Source organism: Rhinolophus ferrumequinum, chromosome 20 (genome assembly GCF_004115265.2).
Source record: "Rhinolophus ferrumequinum isolate MPI-CBG mRhiFer1 chromosome 20, mRhiFer1_v1.p, whole genome shotgun sequence".
Taxonomy (NCBI): Eukaryota; Metazoa; Chordata; class Mammalia; order Chiroptera; family Rhinolophidae; genus Rhinolophus; species Rhinolophus ferrumequinum.
The window spans coordinates 57,262,509-57,286,765 of record NC_046303.1 but is presented as its reverse complement, the minus strand read 5'-3'; the positions used below and the strand labels follow the sequence as shown (position 1 = coordinate 57,286,765).

General features: G+C 37.1%; 1 protein-coding gene across 4 annotated transcripts in view; it reads right to left on the bottom strand.

Annotated features, from left to right (window-relative positions):
- Positions 1-24,257, bottom strand: part of HECW1 (HECT, C2 and WW domain containing E3 ubiquitin protein ligase 1) — a 548,017-nt gene that overhangs the window by 91,175 nt on the left and 432,585 nt on the right. For all 4 annotated transcript variants that reach the window (XM_033088739.1, XM_033088737.1, XM_033088738.1 and 1 more), the window contains 3 exons: positions 23,209-23,330; positions 21,753-21,938; positions 4,530-4,664 (listed from right to left, as the gene is read on the bottom strand). In XM_033088739.1, the coding sequence (XP_032944630.1) occupies positions 4,530-4,664; positions 21,753-21,938; positions 23,209-23,330 (443 nt within the window). The remainder of the gene's footprint in view (positions 1-4,529; positions 4,665-21,752; positions 21,939-23,208; positions 23,331-24,257) is intronic.

Below are 24,257 nucleotides of genomic sequence, written 5' to 3'. Positions count from 1 at the left end.
CTGTGTGAAAAAGTTAGACGACCTGAACTTTTCACCAACAATTCATGGCTCTAGTAGGATGACAATGCACCAGCTCACACGGCACTGTCTGTGAGGGACTTTTTAGCCAGTAAACAAATAACTGTATTGGAACACCCTCCCTACTCACCTGATCCAGCCCCCAGTGACTTCTTTCTTTACCTGAAGATAAAGGAAATATCGAAAAGGAGACATTTTGATGACATTCAGGACATAGAGTGTAATACGACGACAGTTCTGATGGCCATTCCATAAAAAAAGTTTCAAAATTGCTTTGAAGGGTGGATCAGGCACTGGTGTCAGTGCATAGCTTCCCAAGGGGAGTACTTTGAAGGTGACTGTTAGTGATATTCAGCAATGAAGTATGTAGCACTTTTTTAGGATGAGTTCGTGAACTTAATTGTCAGATCTTATATATTGCAGACAGATATGCCACTGTATTAAAATTTATGTTAGTGCATCAAATAATGTTGTTTTTATGCATAAAATCCTATATTCCTGATAACTGCTTTCAGGAAACTACATGAAAAATTTCAGGTGAGGAAAAGTCTAATCCAAAAAATGTTTAACAGTGTCTCTATTAACAACTTACCATTTGGGTTTAGAGAGAAATTTTTACCATTTAAGATCCTGAATATAAAACTGATTTTAATTTTGTCTTACGTACAATTGATTAAAAAAAAAACCCAATCACTGAGCAACAGTCAAGAGAATGGCTCATGAAGGTGAACAGAAAATATTGATTCCTAAAGTTGTGGCCTAAGAAACATCTATAGTAAATTACCCACTGCTCATTATATATGATACAAAAAATCATGGATTATGGAAATAATTCATTTATTATTCCCGAGTCTCATATTTCCATTGCTTATCTGTCATTTCTAATTGGATACCCTGTTGTTTTCATACTTATTATCAACTCATTTAAAGACAAACCTGCCATCCTCACCACCTAGCTTTCCTGCTCATCTTACCTATGTGTTATTAATGGGACTATGACTCAAGACTCACTGATTCTGAGAATCACAGAGTTGGAACAGACTTTAATGGCCATCTAATTCTATTATGTCCATTTGCAGACAAGAAAACTGAGGCCTCAGAAAGTAAAGGAAGGCACAATGATACTCATTTGTGGAGAAGCCAGAACTGGGACTCCCATCTGCTGACTGAACTCCAGTTGCCTCTCACTCTATACCTCTCAACTTCCCCAAGGTGTCTTCCCACAGGGTATCCTTTGTTCTCTGTCTCTTTGCCTGGGGGCCTCATCCATCACCTTACACTTGGTCTGTGGCAGTGGTTTCCAATAGGCCTTTCTCTCAAATCCCTCTTTGCCAAATACTTCTTTTTCAATGTCTATTTTTTAAAATACTAATTTACACTGGACTGGGGTTTAAGAAATCAGAGCTGTGGTCCTGAACTCCCTGTGTAACTTGAGTTTTTGGTATTTCAGTTTACTTGAATGTAAACTACGATTCTTAACTGGAGCTGTATTACCACCTAGGAGTATTTTGAAATACTTAAGGGTGTTTTCTCTTGCTCTGTCTTGGTTGTCATAGTGACTGATGAGATAGGGTCACACCTGACATTTAATGGATAGGACCAGGAAAAAAAGCCTTGCAATAGCATGGGACAATTCCACACATCAGAGAATTGCCCTCCCAAAATATCAATAGTCTTCTTCTGTTGAGAACTGATCCCTGCATTGGTTTCTACAGCCCATTTTTACACAAAAATCATATTATTCCTCTCAAATTCATTTAATAGTTCCAAACTCAACAAAATTCCAACACTTCCATATGGTTTCAAAGCTTTCCAAAAAGCAAGACAAAAACCAAGTGGAAATTTACTATTCTGGTCACACTGAACGATTATTCGTTACCTGTCTACAGACCTTTCTCAATCCCACCTCTGCACCTCCGCTTGTGCTGTGTTCTCTGTGGGGTTGTCCTTCCTCTTTCTTTGTACCTAGCTAACTTGACCAATTTTTCTACTTCTAGGTCTAGTACCTTATTTTAAAAGATATCTTTCCTTGGCCTCTTTTGAACTTTTGAGGCACTTTTCCTAACATCTCTCTTGGCACTCAATCAAATTCTAATTTCTCTTGTTACTTAGTTCTGTGTGTATTTTTCTGGCTTCAAAAATAGAATACAAACTTCTCCAGGGCAGTGATCAGATCTTATGCTTCTTTACATTTCACAGTACTCGCAGCAGGCCATGAAGTTAATTAATGTTTGGTGAGTAAAATCACATCACAGCAAACACAATTAACATTTCCTATCACCCCCTCCATTTTTATAGCAAGGCCCTCCTGTCTCTTAATTCCTTAGGCTGTGTGCTCTCACAGTAGGAGGAACACAATATTTGTTTTCACAGAGGCTGGGTCTTTGTTTTCTCAGATGTTCTGCCTCTGGATCAGACATTCTCTGCCTCCCAGCTTTTCTCTTTGTTGCTTTTCTTGGTTTTCCTTTGTGTCAGTGCAAAGCTACTAGCAGAAAGAGGATGAACAGAAGGATGGGAGGGGTTTGAAAACCCAATGAACAGAGTTAGTTGAAGAGTGGATGAATTAGGGAGAATCCAGAAGGCTGGTGCACATTTAACACCTTTCATCATTATGTGTTACAATCTTTCATGGCTGATGCAGGTGGCAAATTGTCATCAATGTTGATAGTCAATGTAACTGTGCTTGGGCTATTCAATCATATCAAATAAATGTTTTGGAACAGGTAAAGCAAGTGGTATTCTTAATCTTGTTCTTTCAACAGAAAGTTTATAATATTTATATTTTCAGGTTAATATCTTATTAATGTAAGAGATTTATATCTGCAGGGGTTCACTTTATGTTGAGTAATAGATATTTATATTTTATTGACGGTGAATCTGTCTGCAGTACTCAGTTTCTTTTTATCATACGAGTATGTAGTTACCCTATATTAATACAGAAAAATGCCTTAAAACATTAAAGAGCTTGGATATTTTAAATAAATTGAAATGACATACCGCAAGTTGATGCAGAATTTTGAATTTGTATACTATTATCTCAAGACAACATGTCTTGTACTTTCAGAAATATTATAAAAGTGCCATGAGAGAGGGGATGATGTGTGTTGAGTTGGGGCACTGCTTTCTATAGTTTGTGAACCTGCCTGCTGCTGAATGTGTGGTATCTGGAGGGTCTTGACACCCACATAACATTTGCAGATGTGTGACCTCTCTGCATGGTCACAGACACATTTTATGTACATGCAGAAATGTGAGTAACATGCTTTCAGTAATATCCTAAAACAATGACACCTAAGATGACCCCGTGAAACAAATATTTATTTTATCGCATTAGCATTAAACCATGAATACCCTTGGTTGGTAATAGTTGTGTCTCTCAGAGTATATAGATAATTCCCCTGAAAAAGTAGCAAAGGATTTTTTCGTTTGCTTGTTTTTGTACACTAGGCTTTCATTAAAACAGGTGCTGATACACTAACAACAGGTTCTTTCCTTGAGACTTACATTTGTTATCTGGAGGCTTTGAAGTGAATTGTTATTTTCCCAGTTTCATCTGAGGTGTCCACTGTGGTTTTCCCTGGATGACTCTCTGTGGCAGCCAAACGTAGCTATTTCTTTTTTTCTATACCATTCTTTTTCTTTTTTTAAAAAATTTTTTAACCTCATTGTAATAATCTGGCTCCATGGATTATTTTATGAGAAATGGTTCTTAGTGGCCTCATCTCCTGAGATTCTGGTGTTTTTATGAAAAAAATGGTAGAGCTACTTGGAAAATGTTAGTCAGGACATAAAAAGGGATTTGCTCATAATACTGTCAGGAACTGATTGGAAGTAGAAAAGATCTATGTTTTGAGTTTGGTTTGAGAAAGGAGGGATATTATAGGGTATATGATATAGAGAGAGTAATTCAGAAAGGTGATGAAAGTGAGTTTAAGAAAGGTAGCAACCTTTCATGGCTCAGCAGCAGGTAACCACAAGTAATGAAGAAAGATATAAACCAGGGAAGAGCACGTGGTAGGATGAGAACAGAGTACTCTCTGGTATCTGGTTGATTTCCCCAGTTTTTAGTCCATGTATACATTATAGAAGTCTTCTCCAGGATCTATGGAGAGACAGAACTTTAAAGCTAGTCATATGCTGTATGGCAGTTCCATCATCTTTAAGAATTCTCATGTAACCAGTTGGCCTTAATAAGCACAACTCCGGCCATAAGTGTAAGAATTTCCTGACACTGCATTTTTGATTTCCTTTACACTGGACAGATTTTTCAGTAGAGATGATTGTATAAGACAAAAGGGAAAGCAGAAGTAAAGCAATCTGAAGATGGGCCTAGGAAATTAAGTGGGCGCCCCCAAGTCGCTATTCATGCTGCAGAGCAGTATGGATATGGCTTGTCCCCTTGAGGAATTGGCAACCCTAGATCCTGGCCACTAAGAAATAGTTCTGGCCCTGCAAGAAGAGGCAGAACCTGTGGACCTATGCACTGTGGGTAGAGGAGTGGATGGTGTTACCTCTCCAGCACTGTAACTTCGGAGCCTCTGGAGGTGCTGTCGGTGTGTCAGATGACTGGGAAGACGACCGTTCTGAAGAGGGATTCGGGGGTCAATGAAAGTGGTAGCTCGACTGTTGTGGTCCACGAAGAAAGACTGCATAAGACCAGTGAAAGAAAGCACACTGTGAGAATGAGCTAGAATGAAGCCAATAATGTAAGGGAAATGCTACAGGGCTCAGTCATCATGCTTATTTCTGTCCCTGCTTTTTATCTACTCAAAATTAGATGGAAGAATGGGACAATGTACATCTGTTTTCTCAATAGTTGAATGAAGCAATACAAGTCACTGATAAACACTTTACACTGTGTACTTACAGAATAGTAATCATAACACTTTATTTAACATGAAAAAGAAGAGAAATAGAACCTTTAATGGATAAATAGTAATTAATGTAGAGCATTTTATTTATTTTTAGAATAAGTGTTCTTTTTTGATTAAAGAATTAGCAGTCTCACTGAGAAAAAACTCTAAAAGGATAAAAAAGTAGGAAGAAAATAACCAAAATCATCTCACATCACAATATAATGGCAATCACTAAAATATTTTGGTGATTTCTTTCCAGTTTTTTTATTTCCCTATGAAAATATACAAATATATACATATGTGCCCCACCTCGGCACCTACAATTTTCTTATAAGACTTTTTTTGGCCTATTATTTTATGAGCATTTCCTCAAGTTATTGAATACTTTTTAACACAGACTTTTAATAAGTGCATGGTTTGCAGTTCAACGGATGCACGGTAATTAGTTTCAGTACTCCCGTCATTGGACATTTGACTTTTTAAATTAGTTTTAAATAATGTTTTAATGAACACTCTTCTGCATAAATCTTTGTAGCTGTCTGATTAATGCATATGTTCCAATATGTGACAGAAGTTATTTTTTAAACCTAAAATCACCTCTCATAAAAGAGAAAATTAATACCTTTTTTCCTTCTTTTAGAAAACCATTTGTACTACAAAGCAATATTTAAAATACTCTTTTTTGAACAAAATGTAATTTTTGGTGAGGATATCTTCACCTTAAATGACCTTAATCAATGCTCATTTTAGACACATTCAGATGGCACCTGACAGAAGTGAAAATTTTATACAGATTTATTTATTTATTTTTATACAGGTTTATTTATTTACAGAAATTATTTTTGGGAGGTATGAGCTTATAATTTCAAGTATTAGATGTTATTGCAAACAAATCTTTTAAAGAGCGCTATAAAAATTCATACAGGAAGTGGTTTCATTATGGAGATCAAAAATATCCCCCACCCCCCCTACAGGACAAAGGTAAATAACAACTCTTTTAATACAGTGTGAATCAGTATCTGTGGCTTGCAATAAATTTTCCAGGATAACATCCCACACAGACTCAAAAAGGGCTCTATGTCCACAAATTGGACAGGAATGAACATGATGTGCCTTGAAAAACTGTGTTAGAAGGCTCAAGAAGTAATGCTCAAAAAGTGATACCAAAAATACATAGGAGTAAAGAATCTGAATAAGAGCGAAATGTAAATGAAAAATCAACACTTATCAACACGTTTATATAGCAAGACATTGTAAATACAAAAGTATAAGATAAACTAATAAATATTAAATAGACATTTCAACCCTATGCCTAGAGGTTTATAAAGTAAAGTCTATATGGGTTCCTTATATTTTTTATTAATTTTCAATATAACTTAATTTTTAGTATAAATTCCTAAACTTCAGTTAATTTTGTGGTGAAAAGTTAGAAAAAATATTATGCTTATTGATCCATATTAACAAACGACCTTTACAAGAGCTGTACAGATTTATCATCTTACTGTAAGTCAATGAAACCTTTTCTGAGTATTTGAAAGAATTAGAAAGGTTGAATGGAAAATAATGACAAATTATAATTACAAGGGAAGCCAAACATTTTCTTACATATTCATTGGTCAATTTCTTCATTGGAATATTGTCTACTTTATCCATTCCCTTTTTTGTTGTTGAGATGTTAATGGTTTCTTATTTGTTTGTAAATGTATTTAGTTACTCATCTGCATTCAAATTGCTTTAGAATTTTGTTTAGAATTTTGTTTGCTTTGCTTTCTAATACACAGAATTTTTTAATATTCCTATATATTCAAATTTCTCAACTATTTCTCTATATCTAGAGGTCAGTTAAATGCTTAATTATATTTTTCCAGCTTTAATTTTGGTGGGTTAATTGTATGATGTGAAGTTGTAATTTGATTTTTTTTTCTCCAAATGCCCATTTTGTCCAAATCACTCATTCCCTGTTGTTTTATTACATATGAATTCTTATAAATACCACTGTCTGTTTCAGGAATATTTTATTAGTTTCCAGTGGTCTGTGGGATTTTCACAGCTCCAATTATTAATGTTGGTAAGGCAAGTTTCTTCTCATTATTTACCTTTTCCAAAATTTCTTAGGTATTCTTGCCTGCTTATTTTAATTTTTCTAGATGAACTGATATTAATTTTATAAAGTTACAAAATAGTTCTACTGGCATTTTGTTTAGACTCCCTTAAGACCACAAATGGTTTTAGAGAGAATTCATTCTTTATGATACGGAAAGTACCCATTTCCTATTTCTGAACATAGGGTGACATTTATTCAAGATTATTTTTTTCTTAGTGAAATTTGTAGCTGTCTTCCTGAAAGACACATATTCTAGTTAAGGTAATTTATATTTAATATTGTCTGTTGCTATTCTGAGTGCTTCTTTTCCTGTTACGTTTTGTAACCCATCATTGAAGTATCTAGGAAAGCTATTATTGGTATGTATGTAGTTTGTGTCTGCTCATATTAAATGCTTCTATCAAATAAACTACTCTTCTAAGCATATCATCTTTCTTTTTAACTTGCAAATAGTAATAATCTTGTCTACTTTAGAAGGGTTCTTTTACCTTTAATCTCCTTTCTTGTAATATTGGTGAGAAGTTCTAGAAAAATGTTAAATAAATGTAGCAGCTGTAATCTTTTTGTTCTTGATTTTGATAGGAAAACTAGTGTCCAATTGTAAAATAGGAAGTTGATAATTATGTTAAAGGAAACTTTATTTTTTTTAACATTAATTTTATTTTCTATTAACACATTGATCTCCTTAACTGTAAATTCTGTATAATTCTTGACTTCTTGGTCTTTTTTTAAGTATATTGGGGTGACAATTGTTAGGAAAGTTACATAGGTTTCAAGTATACAATTTTGTATTACATCATTTATATATCACATGTGTGTTTACCACCCAGAGTCAGTTCTCCTTCCATCATCATATCCCTTTTACCCTCATCTACCACCCCTTCTCCCCCCTTACAATCTGGTAACCACTAAACTATTATTTGTGCCTATGAGTTTTTGTTTCTTCATTTGTTTGTCTTGTTCCTGTTATTTTCAGTTTTATATGTCACATATCCATGAAATCATATGGTTCTCAACTTTTTCTGTCTGACTTGGCATAATAATCATAAGATTAATCCATGCTGTCACAAATGGCATTATTTCATCTTTTCTTATGGCAGAATAATATTCCATTGTATATATATATACCACATCTTCTTTATCCAATCATCTATCAAAGGACATTTTGTTGTTTCCATGTCTTGGCCAGCGGCAATAAAGTTGCAATGAACATCAGAGTACATATATCTTTATGGACACATGTTTTCAGAATTTTTTTTAAAAAATTAGGGTTTATTGGATTGACGGTCATCAATAAAGTTACGTAGGTTTCAGATGTACAATTCTATAATACAGTATCTATATCTCACATTGTGTGTTCACCACCTAGAGTCAGTTCTCTTTCCATCACCGTATATTAGACCCTGTTTACCCTTTTCTAGAGCCTCCCTCTCCCTTTACTCTCTGGTAACCCCTCAACTATTGTCTATGTCTAAGAGTTTTTGTTCTTTCATTTGTTTGTCTTGTTCTTTTGTTGTTTTCAATTTTATACACCACATATCAGTGAAATCATATGGTTCTCTACTTTTTCTGTTTGACTTATTTGGCTTAGCATTATAATCTCAAGATCCATCCATGTTGTCACAAATGGTCCTATTTCATCTTTTCTTACTGCCATTCCATTTCATACCACAACTTCTTTATCCATTCATCTATCGAGAGACATTTGGGTTGTTTCCATATCTTGGCCACCATAAATAAAGCTGCAATGAACATTGTAGCACATTTGTCTTTACGGATGAATGTTTTCAGATTTTTTGGGTAGATACCCAAGAGAGGGATTGCTGGGTCATATGGTAATTCCATTCGTAATTTTTTGAGGAACTTCCACACTGCCATCCATAGCGGCTGCACCAATCTGCATTCCCACCAACAGAGCATGAGGGTTCCTTTTTCTCCACAGCCTCTCCAATATTTGTTACTATTTGTCTTGTTGATGATAGCCATTCTAATTGTGGTGAGGTGATATCTCATTGTGGTTTTGATTTGCATTTCCCTAAAAGCTAGTGAACTTGAGCATTTTTTCATATATCTGTTGGCCGTTTATATGTCTAGTTGAGCGAAGTTTTTGTCCATGTCCTCTGCCCATTTTTGAATTGGATTGTTTATCTATTTGTTGTTGAATTGTATAGGTTCCTTATATATTTTGGATATTAGCCCCTTATCGGACGCGTTGTTTGCAAATTCTTCTCCCATTTTGTTGGTTGCCTCTTTGTTTTGTTGATGGTTTCTTTTGCTGTGAAGAAGCTCTTTAGTTTGATGTAACCCCATTCATTTATTTTAGCTTTTACTTCCTTTGCCTTTGGAGTCAAATTCATTAAATGCTCTTTGAACCCAAGGTCCATAAGTTTAGTACTTATGTTTTCTTCTATGCAGTTTATTGTTTCAGGTCTTATGCCTAAGTCTTTGATCCATTTTGAATAAATTTTGGTACATAGTGACAGATAGCAGTCCAGTGTCATTCTTTTGCACGTGGCTTTCCAATTCTGCCAGAACCATTTATTGAAGAGGCTTTCTTTTCTCTATTGTATGCTTTTGGATACTTTGTCAAAAATTATCTGTCCATATTTATGTGGGTTTATTTCTTGGTTTTCAATTATATTCCTTTGGTCTTTGTCTGTTTTTCTGTCAATACCATGTGGTTTTGATTTTTCTTGCTCTGGTTCAACACACACAAATCAATCAATGTGATTAAACTACATACAATAAAAAAATAAAAACCATGTGATTATGTTAGTAGATGCTAAAAAAGCATTTGACAGGATACAACATCCATTTATGATTAAGACACTTAATAGAATGGGTATAGAAGAAAAATATCTTAACATAATAAAGGCCATATATAACAAACCCTCAGCTAATATCATAATTAATGATGAAAAACTGAAGCTTTTTGCTCTATGTTCAGGAACAATACAGGTTTGTCCCCTATGACCACTGCTTTTCAACATAGTATTGGAAGTCCTTGCCAGAGCAATCAGGCAAGAGAAAGAAATAAAAGGCATCCAAATTGGGAATGAAGAAGTTTAATTCTCACTTTTTGCAGATGACACGATTCTATATATAGAAAACCCTAAAGACTCCACCAAAATGCTATTAGAAACAAAAAATAAATAAGAAAAGTTGCTGACTACAAAATAAAAAATCCACTGCATTCTTATATACTAACAATGAAATTTCAGAAAAGGAAATGAAAAAAAAGTTATTTTGCAGTTGCAGCAAAAAGAATAAAATACCTAGGAATAAACTTACCAAAGAGTATGAAAGACCTATATACTGAAAACTATAAGACATTTTTAAAAGAAATTGAAGAAGACACAGAAATGGAAAGATATTCCATGTTCATAGATTGGAAGAATCAGCATAGTTAAAATGACCATATTACCCAAAGCAATATACAGGTTTTATGCAATCCACATCAAAATCACAATGGCGTTTTTTAAAGAAATAGAACAAAAAATCATCAGATTTGTACAGAATTACAAAAGACCCTGAATAGCCAAAGCAATCCTGAGAAAAACAATAAGGCTGGAGGTATCATATTTTAATCACTTTTAAGTGTACAATTTAGTGGCATTAAGTCCATTTTAATTGTTGTACAACCATCACCACTATCTATCTCTATCTCCCAAACTCATTCATCTTCCCAAACTGAAGCTCTGTACTCATTAAACAATAACTCCTCATTCCCTCTTCCCCCAAGTCCCTGTTAACCTCTATTCTACTTTTTGTCTCTATGAATTTGACTAGTCTAGATCCCTCATATGAAATATCATACTTGTCATTTTGTGTCTGTCTTATTTCACTTAGCATAATGGTTTCAATGTTCATCACTGTAGCAATTGCTAGAATTTCATTCCTTTTAAAGGATGAATAATATTCCATTGTATAAATTATAAAAAAAAATTTGCTTATCTACTCATGCAAGATCTTTTTCCACCTCTACTAAGGTATAATTGACAAATAAAAAATTGTAGATAATTAAAGTCTACGAAAGTATTATTTTTAAACAAAAGACTTAATGTAAGTTTCATAATACAAATTTATATTATTCAAATCCTGACTTATTTTGTCTATTTAATCTGTCAAAATGACGTATATAAAACACATTTTCTTAGCATTATAATCTCAAGATCCATCCATATTGTCACAAATGGTCCTATTTCATCTTTTCTTACTGCTGAATAGTATTCCAATAGAATTCCTTTCCATTCAATACCACAACTTCTTTATCCATTCATCTATCGAAAGACATTTGGGTTGTTTCCATGTCTTGGCCACCGTAAACAAAGCTGCAATGAACATTGGAGCACACTTGTCTTTACGGATAAATGTTTTCAGATTTTTTGGGTAGATACCCAGGAGAGGGATTGCTGGGTCATATGGTAATTCTATTCGTAATTTTTTGAGGAACCTCCACACTGCCTTCCATAATGGCTGCACCAGTCTGCATTCCCACCAACAGTGTACGAGGGTTCCTTTTTAGCCACAGCCTTTCCAACACATTTGTCTTGTTGATGATAGCCATTCTAACTGTGGTGAGGTGATATCTCATTGTGATTTTGATTTACATTTCTCTGATGATTAGTGATGTTGAGCATTTTTTCATATGTCTATTGGTCATTTGTATGTCCTCTTTGGAGAAATATCTCTTCAAATCCTCTGACCATTTTTCAATTAGGTTGTTTGTTTTTTTGTTGTTAAGTTGTATGAGTTCCTTGTACATTTTGGACATTAACCCCTTATCAGAGGCACTGTTTGCAAAAATCTTCTCCCATTCAGTTTTGTGTCCTCTTTATTTTTAAATTTTTTTCTTTTTATTTTTTTCTTTTTCTTTTCTTTTATTTTTATTTTTATTTATTTATTTATTTTTTTAAATTTATTGGGGTGACAATTGTTAGTAAAATTACATAGATTTCAGGTGTGCAATTCTGTATCACATCATCTATAAATTACATTGTGTGTTCACCACCCAGAGTCAGTTCTCCTTCCATCACCATACTGTGGCCTCTTTATTTTGTCGATGGTTTCTTTTGCTGTGCAGAAGCTTGTAAGTTTGACATAGTCCCATTCATTTATTTTAGCTTTTACTTCCCTTGCCTTTGGAGTCAAATTCATAAAAAGCTCCTTGAACCCAAGATCCATAAGTTTAGTACTTATGGTTTTTCCTACGCAGTTTATTGTTTCAGGTCTTATGCTTAAGTCTTTGATCCATTTTGAATTAATTTTGGTACATGGTGACTGATAGCAGTCCAGTTTCATTCTTTTGCACGTGGCTTTCCAATTCTGCCAGCACCATTTATTGAAGAAGCTGTGTTTTCTCTGTTGTATGTTTTTCGCTTCTTTGTCAAATCTATCCCATTGTTCTATGTGTCTGTTTTTCTGCCAATACCATGCTGCTTTGATTATTGTTGCCCTGTAGTACAAACTAAAGTCAGGGAGTGTGATACCACCAGCATTGTTCTTTTTTCTTAGGATTGCTTTGGCTATTTGGAGTCTTTTGTGGTTCCATATAAATCTGATGATTTTTTTTGTTCTATTTCTTTAAAAAAATGCCATTGTGATTTTGATGTGGATTGCATTAAATCTTGTATTGCTTTAGGTAATATGGACATTTTAATTATGTTGATTCTTCCAATCCATGCACACGGAACGTCTTTTCATTTCTTTGTGTCTTCTTCAGTAGAGAACCATATGATTTCACTGATAAGTGGTATATAAACTGAAAACAAACAACTGAAAGAACAAAAACTCTACAGTCATAGACAATAGTTTAGGGGTTATCAGAGAGTAAGGAGAGAGGGGGGAGCAGGGCTCTCGAAGAGGGTAAACGGGGTCTAATATATGGTGATGGAAAGAGAACTGACTCTGGGTGGTGAACACACAATGTGAGATATAGATAATGTTTTACAGACTTGTACACCTGAAATCTATGTAACTTTACAAACAGTTGTTGCCACAATAAACTTTAATTTAAAGAAAAAAAAATACATTTTCTTATGGTAATTGCATTTCTTTCATTTCCTTTCAGATTTCTCTTTCAGTTTTCTTTATGTAATATGATATGATGTTATTTGTCTCCTAAAGTATGTGAGTATTGTATATTTTGTGTTATTGATTAATAAATATTAATATAATCTTTCTTTAACCCCAGTTGATTCTGGATTTTAACTTTCCTTTATGTGATATTATATGATATTTCCTTTATATATGATTTTTGTTTTAACCACTGTATTAGTTTTTATTCTTTTATTTTTAAACTTTCTGAATCATTTCTTAGTTATGTCTTTTAAAAGCCAGATCTGTTTGTTACCAATTCTGAAAATGTTTTTTTTTTTTGGTACCTCAGTTTATCCTATTTCCCATAAAAGTTATCCCATAACTTTTATGCTGGGCTTTACCTTTGTTATCTTGTTTTATTATTTCCATTTTCTTTGTTTCCTTGTGGTGTGTGTGTGTGTGTGTGTGTGTGTGTGTGTGTGTGTGTGGTATAAAAGTGTATTATGTTCATTTATTTATAGGAATTTGGAAGGGAATAAAATCATGTTTTAAATGATACAAGCAGTTACCTTTTCAGTTTGCCAGATAACTATATTTAGCCTTTGGTTTTCAAATGATCCAATTTGACTCCCTTACAACCAACCAGACACTTAGCAAAAGTTTCCGTGTTCTCGTCACCCACTCTCTCCCTGCTTCTTCATGCTTTTCATTCTCGTTTGGGAATATGGATCCATTATGATCCTATACAACTATTCCTTTTCTATTTTAGGTATTTCCAATATTCTATTGAGGTTTTTCCAATATATATTAAGAGCAATTATTTTCATTTATACTTATGTATTTGATTTATTTAAATACCACCAGTCATTTTATACTATGATTTTCCAATTATTGATTTCCTGTTCTGATATATTTTTGAGCTCTCTAGAGAATGGCTTTGATGTTTTCTTAGGATGAGTGAAAGAGTATGGTGAGTTCTGCAATCTTGCACGTGAGGTATTTACACTTGAATGATACCAATTTGTCTGGATATAGAATGATTGTGTTACAACTTTTTTCATCAATAACCTGTAGTTGTTCTATTTGTATAGTTTTATGGATGGGAAATTTAAAGTTTGTCTGATTTTTGTTCTTTGGTAGTAACTGTCACATTATCATGGCTATATATTGATAAGACTTTAAAAGGACATTCCAAAGTATGTGTAGATATAGAATTTCATTTTATTTATTTTAAAGATGTTTATTAAAATACAGCTAACATACAATATTACATTACTTTCAGGTGTACACCATAGTTACTTAACATTTATATACCTAAAGAAGTGATCACCTCAATAAGTCCAGCACCAATAGACAGAGTGCCATGCTATCACAATATTGTTGATTATATTCCCTATGCTGTATGTTACATCAGATGTATAACATAGTGGTTAGTCATTTATATAATTTAAGAAATGATCCCCCTGACTACTTGTAATCTAGTACCCATATGGCATTATACATAGTTATTACCATATTATTGATTATACTTCCCTAACGTAACTTTATATCCCATTGACTAATTTGTAATTTCCACTTTGTATTTCTTAATTCCTTCCTTTTTTTCACCTATCCCCAAACCCCTCCCATCTGGCAATCATCAAAATGTTCTCTGTATCTATTTATTTCTGTTTATTTGCTTCTTTATTTTGTTCTTTAGATTCCACTTATATGTAAAATTATGTGACCTTTGTCTTTTGCTGTCTGATTTACTACACTCAGTACAATACCCTCCAGGTCCATCCATGTTGCTGCAAATGGCTAGATTTCATTCTTTCTAATGGCTGAGTAATATTCCATTGCATATATGTACCAACTCTTTTTTATCCATTAATTAATTAACTAATTAATTCAGGGACACCCAATTTGCCTTCATATCTTGGCTATTGTAAATAATGCTGCAATGAATGTATGGATGACCCCTGAAAGCAGCGTTTTGGGTCTTTACAGATAAATACCTAGAAGTGGAATTACTGGGTCCTTCTTTGTCTCTTGTTATACCCTTTGTTTTAAAGTGTATTTTGTCTGGTATAAATATTGCTAGGGCAGCTTTTGTTTGTTTCCATTTTTATGAAATAACTTTTTCCATCCGTTCACTTTTAGTCTGTGTGTGTCTTTTGATCTGAAGTGAGTCTCTTGTAGACAGCATATGTAAAGGTCTTCTTTTCTTATCCATTCAGCCACTCTATGTCTTTTTAAAATTAATCTTTAAAATTAGTTTCAGGTATACAAAACAATGTAATAGTTAGACATTTACACCCCTCACAAAATGATAACCCCCCCTCTCCACACTATGTCTTTTGATTGGAACATTTGATCCATTTACATTTAAAGTAATTGTTGATAGATATGTATTTATTGCCATTTTATTATTCATATTTTTGATTATTTTATTTATTTATTTTTTGGTCTTAATAAAGTCCCTGTAAAATTCCTTGTAATACTGGTTTGGTGGTGTTGAACTCCTTTACTTTTTTCTTATCTAGGAAGCTCTTTATTTGTCCTTTGATTCTAAATGATAGCTTTGCTGGGTAGAGTCATCTTGGTTGTAGGTCCTTGCTTTTCATCACTTTGAATATTTCCTGTCAATCCTTTCTGGCCTGCGAAGTTTCTGTTGAAAAATCATTTGGCAGTCTTATGGAATCTCCCTTGTAGGTAACTAACTGCTTTGCTCTTGCTTCTTTTATGATTCTCTCTTTGTCTTTAACCTTTGGCATTTTAATTATGATGTGTCTTGGTATGGGCCTCATTGGTTTCATCTTGTTTGGGACTCTGCACTTCCTGGAGTTGAATATCTATGGCTTCACCAGGTCAGGAAAGTTTTCTCTCATTATTTCTTTCTATAGGTTTTCAATTCCTTGCTCTCTCTCTTCTCCTTGTGGTATCCTTATGATGCAAATGTTGGTATGCTTGATATTGTCCAAGAGACCCCTTAAACTCTCCTCAATATTTTGGATTCTTTTTTTCTTTTTGCTCTTCTGATTGGGTGTTTTCTGCTACTTTATCTTCTAAATCACTGATTTGATCCTCTGCTTCATCTAATCTACTGTTGATTCCTTGTAGTGTATTCTTCATTTCAGTTAATATATTCTTCATTTCTGACTGGTTCTTCCTTATGTTTTCTATTTCCATTTTTATGTTTCCCATCTCTTTGTTGAAGTTCTCCCTGAGGTCATTGAGCATTCTTAAAACCAGTGTTTGGAACTCTGCATCTGGTAGGTTGTTTGTCTCCTTTTAGTTTGTTTATTTATTTATTTATTTTTCTCTAGAGCTTTTTGTTGTTGTTCTTTTATTTGGATATATTTCTTTGTCTTCCCATTTTGGTTGCCTCCCTATGTTTGTTTCTATGTATTTGTTAGGGCTGCTATGTCTTCAAGTCTTAGTAGAGTGGCTTTATGTAGTAGGTGTGCTGTGGGATTCAGTGGTGCAGTCTTCCTAGTTCCTTGAGCCACACGCTCCAGATATGTCCCTTGTGTCAGTTGTCTGTGCCCTCTTCTTGTTGTTGAGCCTTGGTTGCTGTCTGCAGGTCAATTGGAGGGATTGACCCTTGGGCTTATTGGTTGTGAGGACTGGCCTTGACTACAGTGGAGGAGTTGTGTTTCAGGGGCTCACCCCGAAGAACAGGATCTGCCTCAATAGGGTTCTGGTGCCTGCCCAATCTGCCCCTTGGGTGTGTTGTCCTTGGATGTGGCTCAGTGATGCTCCAGCTCATTTCAAAGTGGGCCATTGGGGGGACAGCCACAGAGGACATTAGAAGGGGACCCATTACAGGTCAAGTTCAGCTGACCCAATGCCCCACCTGGGGCCACCTGGCAGGAGCCACAAATAAATACACAGTTGGCCACTGCTCATGCAATGCTTGGAAGTGCCTTGAGAGGCTAAGCCTTGAACAAGGCTGGCTACTGCTAGTGCTCTCTTAGGGCTACTCAGCCAGAGGTACATGACATGCTCATGTCAGATGTTGCTTGTCTAAGTTTTGCAAACCTTTGAGAGACCTTAGGAAAGTGCATCATGAACCAAGGCAGGCAGTTTGTATGAAAAAGCCACTGGAAGTGGCTTGGGTGTGCCCGAAGGGTGGGTGGGGTGGGGACTAGTATCACCAGGGTATGGCAAACAAACAGTGTTAGCTAGCTTGATAGAGACTAAGATATGGCAGCTGCCTGTGTCTGCATGCTGGGAAGGGGCAGGGCTCAACAAAGAAACAATGGCCTCCATCAGCTCCTCTGTCCACGAGAAAGCTGCCCCTCCGGCCCTGTCCTAAGCCAGACAACTCAGTTCCCCACAATATATCCCTGCCACCTTTCTAGGTGCTGCTCCAGTGCTGCAGCTCAGAGTGAGTGATTCTGTTGGTGAGCAAGTCTGCACAGGGTCCCTTCAAGAGGAGTGCCTGGGACTCCAGCTTCCATCTCACTCAGTCACAAACTACACTGGCTTTTACAGCCAGAAATTATGTGGACTTCTCTTCCTGGCACTGGAACCCTAGGCTGGAGAGGGGCTTGGACCCCTCGCTCCTCTGGGAAAGGGATCTCCACAACTGAGATATCCGTCCAATTTTTAATGGTCACTTGTGGGTGTTGGACCACATTCTGCATCTCTGCCCCTCTTACCAGTCTTACGTGGCTTCTTCTGTTATGTTCTTAGTTGTAGGGCTGAGATTCAGCAAGATTTCAGGCAATTCTCAATGATAGTTGTTTTGTAGTTTAGTTGTAAATTTGATGTGATTATGAGAAAAGGTAAGCACAATGTTTACCTACTGCGCCATCTTGATTGGAACTTTCCTTCTTTTAACTCATTTTAAATGCAGAGTACAATTATAGACATGACATTATACAGCTTATTTGTCGTTTATAACTGAAACTCTATCCCCATTAAACAGAAACTCCCCATTTTCTCTTTCCCCCAACCCTTAGCAACCATCATTCTATCCTGTTTTTATGGGGTTAACTATTTTGGATATTCATATTAGTGGATTCATATTGTATTTGTTCCTTCTGTGACTGGTTAATTTTACTTAACATAATGTCTTCCAGGTTTATACATGCTGTAGCATGTTTCAGAATTTCCTCTTTTTACTTTTTTATTTTTTAATATTTTTATTAAAATACACCTAACATACAATATTATATTAGTTTCAGGTGTACCCCATAGTTATTCAACATTTATAGATCTAAAGAAGTGATCATCATGATAAGTCTAGCAACCATCTGATACAGTACAGCACTATCACAATATTATTGACTATATTTCCTATGCTGTACAGTATATCCCCATCACTCATTTGTTTTATACCTGGAAATTTGGACCTTTAATCCTTTGCATGTATATGCCACATTTTGTTTATTTATTCATCCATAAACAGACATTTAGGTTATTTCCATATCTTGGCTATTGTGAATAATGCTGCAAAGAACATGGGAGTGCAGATATCACTTTGAGATTTCAATTCTTTTTTTAAATACACCCAGAAGTAGAATTGATAGATCATATGGTAGCTGTATTTTCTTATATCTGCTTCCTCTCAGCTTGTTCTTTGTTTATGGCTTCTTCTTGCTCAATAAAAGTCATGTGCCCTTGTGTCATTTTGTGGATGATAAGCAGATATATTTTAAAAATTCATTTCAATTTTCTGAAGAAAATTATATTATGCGATACAATTTTTCTCAGATTGTGATTCTATTTATTTCATGTAGTAGTTTACTTCATAGGTCCCTTCTCATTTTGTTGTTTTCATTCCTGCCTCCATCTCATGCCTTCCCCAGTCAGAATCCTTCCCACCCCACACTCTCAGCCCCACCACCTCTCTGGATGATAACCACCCTCCTCAGCTCAGCCTTGGAACCCACTTGAGGCCACAAGCAATCTCTACCAATGTTGGGTGGGAGGCTGTGTCCTATGTTCTCCTCTCTCAAACTTTCAAAATGACAGATCAGTCAGATGACGTTTTGTTCTTTGCTTAAGTCTTTGTCTCTGTGGCCCTTTGTGGAGATGATTATGCATGCAAAGATAACAAACAGCGGGACCTCAGCTCTTGTATTCCTGCCACAGTGCATACTAAGAGTAAAGGTTGTCATCTCTGAATGTGCTGATAAAACAAGAAGCAGATTCCCACATTAACTTATTTACTTTTTATGTCAATTATAAAATTACGAAGTCAAGGCAGGCAGTATTATTGCTACTTTATGATAAGCAAAATGAGACCCAGAGAGGTGAAGTGACCTGCCTAGGATCACATGTTTAGAATGGGATGGACCAGTCCTGGTACATAGTCCTCCTATCTCTATTTTCCTTCTCTCCCATCTTCCATTGTTCCTCCCTACTCTATGGATTGTGACAGCACATTTCAAATTTAAGATTACATTACTCCAGCAATTCAGTACATGGTAGGCCTCTTAGAAATTTTGTCTGCCAACTGTGAGTTTGTGTGTGTATTCAGTTAATAAGAAATCTGAGACCCTTGTGTGTGTGTGTGTGTGTGTGTGTATGTGTCTGTAGTCACACAGTTAGTTTGTATTATAACTGAAAGCAGAACTCAAGTCTTCCCATTTCAAATTCATACTTTTTTCTTTCTTGTATATGATACCCTTGAATTTCTTGTATATGTATATGTGTATCTCACTAAACAGAATTTAAGGGAAAATGTCTAATATGCACTTCAGAAATAAATTCCCTAATATGCATTGCAAAATGATTAAATCTCTCCGTGCATGTCAAAATTGCTGTGCTTACTGCTGGTGTGATGACCAGAAGGTGGGATGTACCATGGAGGACCAGGGCTGATTGCAATTGGGGGCTTCCTGCGTTCCATGGGCTCCCTGCTGTTTGTATCCTGGTGTGAGAGTTTCAGTCATGGAAATCCAAGGCTAAACAACCAGTTTGCATTTGTGTGTGCTCTTGGCATAATAAGCACTGCCTTTCTGCTCATTGATTCATGGTTGTGTCCTCTTGGCATATTGGTTAAGCAATAAATGCAAATAGGCCACCACTGCAGACCACTGAGAAGAGGCAGGTACACCCCAGCACTGATCCTTTACTTTCTGTTCTGGCTCAGGCTTTATTTCCCACCTTAACACATCTCAGCAAGTCCTCATAGTATCAATCACTGTCATTCTCCCAGTGGAGGACACATCAGCAAATGAGAAGGTCCTAGGGAGCAGATTCTGGCTACGGTGTCTTTTCTGCTAAGCAATTAATACCCAACTACAGAGGAGCTGTTCATAGAGCTTCCGTGTACTAATGGACCTGCACTAGGGACACAATCTTTCCACACACGCTCCAAAGAGTCACGCTAAAGGGTGTGTGGGAGACGGGTTTGTGGCTCCCAGGGGACAATGACACCCCAGCAACTCACTTTGGGGAGTTGTAGCTTTATAGGTTCACAATCACAGAGGAAAGTGGTAAGAGTAGGCAGGAAAGTAGAGATGAGCAGGAGGAGGAGGAACTATCACCTGCCGAATGTGCCCTTGGAGATCACCCCATTTCCAGATCTCAGAGCATGCGCTCAGTAGAGCCCAAGCCGGCAAGTATGTCCGCATTGCGGTTTGCGCGGGCTTAATGGCCTTTCAAATGGATTGTGGGAAATCGGCGGGTTCATGTTTGCACCCTAGAAACAGATCTGGAAGGCTAGAAAACAGGGGAGGTGTGGGAGAGAGAGGAGAAATATCCTACCTACAAGACTAAAAGCTGTCACCCAATGCAAGCAGAAGCTGCTACCCACCCTCGGGTCAGTCATCTCCATGTCTTGCCTCCGAGTGTACTTGCCTCGCTAATAAACCTTTTGTTGCTTTTGCCTACCTGACTCCGTCTTTTGACTGAATTCTTTCCTTCCGGAAGACAAGAACTGAGGAAAACGGCCTTTCCCAGTAACAAAAGGAACTGTGAAATGCAGTTTTCCATTGAGAAACATGACTGCTGGAGAAGCTTCTGGTCCTTTGACATTAAAGAGGAAGGGGTGTGCTCTACTAGACTTTACAAAAGATCACACAGGAACAGTTTTTTAGGAATCTTTTAGCCTGTCTTATAAATATATTGAGATGACTGATGGCGATTAAGAAAAAACATTCTCACTTTAGTGAACTCTGCTAGGCTTCCAGGTCACTGCTGGAAAGGACCAGTTTTGGTTAAGGTCACACAAAGTCAAAATGCAAGCCAGTTTACATGACACAAGCTCAAACCATCCCATCACTGTTTGCCAGGCTGTTTTAATGAAATCTGAAGGCTTATTAGAGAAATCATAATGAGTAATCTAATAATATCATTCCCAATTTAACTAATAATTTTATTCCCTGAGAGTTAGCAGTTTAAGAAGGCAAAACAGTAGAAAAGTCATTGAACAGAATCTGGTTTCCAATTCCAAACCTAAATTAAAAAAAAAAATGTAGACAGTAGTTCTCAAATAGGCGTGATTCTGCCGCGCCCCTTCCCCTCTCCGCCGGGAATATCTAGCAAGGTCACAACTTGGTGGGGATGCTATTGGCCTCAGTAGGCAGAGGTCAGGGGTGTTGCCAACCATTCTACGATACACCGGACAGAAACCCTGCTATGGACAGTCACTCCTCCCTGCCCCCTGGTGGCCAATGGCACATCTCAAACACACAGGCTTTCCTTTCCTCACCAATCTCGCTCCCCACGTTCTCACTGTCTTCTCCTTCAAGGAAAGAGCCCCTTTAATGAAAGGCCCACACAGCAGTCACACTCACCTTTCCCTGTTGGTCCGTTTTGACTTCCCAGCCGCGGGGCAATTCCAGCCGCGTGTCTGCAAACAGGTTGATGAAATTCACCAAGTCCCGGTTGTGCTGGTAGCGTTCGAAATTGCGCGCATCCCGCCGGACTTTGAGAATCATGTGCTTTAAACAGGTGCTACTGGTGAAGACTCTGTAGGCATTCTGAGATGGGGTCATAGCCCATTCGCGTAGGGAGGAGGGAATTAGGAAAAACACAGACCGAGTACACTGTGAACACCTCAGTGTGATTTAATGTGATTGCTACACAGGAACTTATTGTGAGCCTTGAGGAGGTAGCCTCCGAAGCAGAGATCTTCCTCAAAAATTAAATGAGCACCCATAATCACACATGGACCTGTTTGAGATCCAGGCTCTACCTGTTCCTCTGCAGTCTTGGACACAGTGGGCCTCCCCATGCATCTCAAAGGTTTCCCTCCTTCCTCTCTCCACCCTTTTTCTCAGCAGCTTGTCTCTCTTGAGTCTTGCTCTATCTCTCTGAGCATCACTCCTGTCTCTCCTTCATGGATCCTTTTTTCACTACATAGATCTGCCCTCATTCCTCTTACCTGTCTACAACAGGGAGTATTAATTTAGGGTTCCTGGGATTTAAGGCAGGACTTCAGAGATCTGTCACTCCTTTGAATCTTGTGTAGAAATGTTTGTATGTGGAGGAGTTGGACAAATGAAAAAAAATAGAAATAAGTTTCAAGCTTTTTTAATTGTGCAAATGACAATTTTATGATTCATGTGGATACTGTGTGTGTGTGTGTGTGTGTGTGTGTGTGTGTCTGTTTGTGTGTGTGTATATGTGTGAGTGATGAAATGAAAGACTGCTTGCAGCCAAAGTAGGCTGACACAGTGGCTCCTGCTGGACCAGGGCCTCTGGTGCCCTGTGCTAAGGGCATTAATTTCTGACATCCTTGTCCCCACTTCGACACTCACCCCTGCATCACTGGCCAATTGGGTCTAACCACTCTAGGTCCCGGGGGCTTCTCAAATATAACCTGCTAAAAACGATCTCCTCCTCCCCTTGCCATAACCTTTGTCACCTCATCAAACTACTGCATCTGCCTAATGCAGTGAGCACCTAACTCAGGTGTCCAAAGCAAAAAGGACTGAGACTTTCTTGAGTTCTCTTTTCCCAAGCCTCCTTGACCACAGTGGTGCCAAACACCATTATTGATTCCACACAGAAATATCTCCTGTACTGAGTCATTCCTTTCCCTGTGGCCAGCCCCTTACTTAGGGCAGGCCTTGATCATTTCTCACTTGAGCAGCTGAATCAGCCTCTAGTCCCCTCAGTCTCTCTCCTACACTTCTGCCAGAGAAAATGTTTCATCAAACACGCTGATCACCTACTGCCAATGTAAAGTTGTGTTTTGGATCTTGATGGAAGCCAGACTAGGCTCACTCTGTGTTTTGGAGCACTCACATAATTCGCATGCAGTACAGTGAAGAACTCAGGATTGGTGATGAATTTGACTGCTGGGGACTGCAGCAGCAAGGTGATTTTTTGTGAATTCACTGGAGAAAGTGACCCTTCTCTCCTCAGATCTGGAAAAAGTGAAGCAAAACAAGAGTGTATTGAAAGAAAGTCATTTTTAACACAGTACTTCTCTCTGCACACCAGTAGAACACAAGCCTTCACTTAAACAGTTGGAGAGGACTGTTGTTTTTAATAGTAATCTGACTAGGAGTCAGTGATGCGACCAGATGTCACAATTATATGACCAAGTGTCACAGAGATCTGACCAGGAGTCATATCACTTTGTGTATGTCAGGTAAGAACCATTATTTTCTAGTTTTCCTGTATAACTTCAGTTAAGATCAAGTGCTTGAATATCTTGTCCCTTTTATGCCAATGACTTTTTTTCTTATTTTCTTTACAAATCATAGTTATGATAGGTTGTTTGCAGAAAGGGCCGCAATTCTTGCCCTCCTTGCATCCACACCCATCTGCACACCCAAAGGGGAGACTTTGCAGCTTCTCCCCTTGTTGAATTCAGCTGGCTGTGTATCTGGCTTTAACCAACAGAATGTGACAGAGGTTCGGAGCCAGGGTTTCAAGAAGACTGTGTGTTCCCACTCTCACTCAGAACTCTGCCACCACTGTGAAAACAAATTTGGGCTAGCCTGGTGCAAGATGAGAAGCCATGGGGGGCAGGGACAAGGTACATCAGCTGAGACTCTCCCAGGGGGCAGACATCGCATGGTGGATTGACAGCTGACCAAGATGCATGCCTGCACCTAGTGGCGTCCTGAGGAATCACCAAAATTGGTGATTCTGCAGGACTGTGGGGTAAATGCAAGGCTGTGAGTTTAAGCGACTAAACTTTGGGATGGTTTGTTACACAGCAAATGCCCACAGATCTGATACCAAACCCAGAAATAAATGTTCTGCTCCTTTGTTCCTCAAGTTTCTAATTACTCAGTCACTTTACCACATTGCTCTCAGAAGGTCGAACAAAGAAATTACTAATA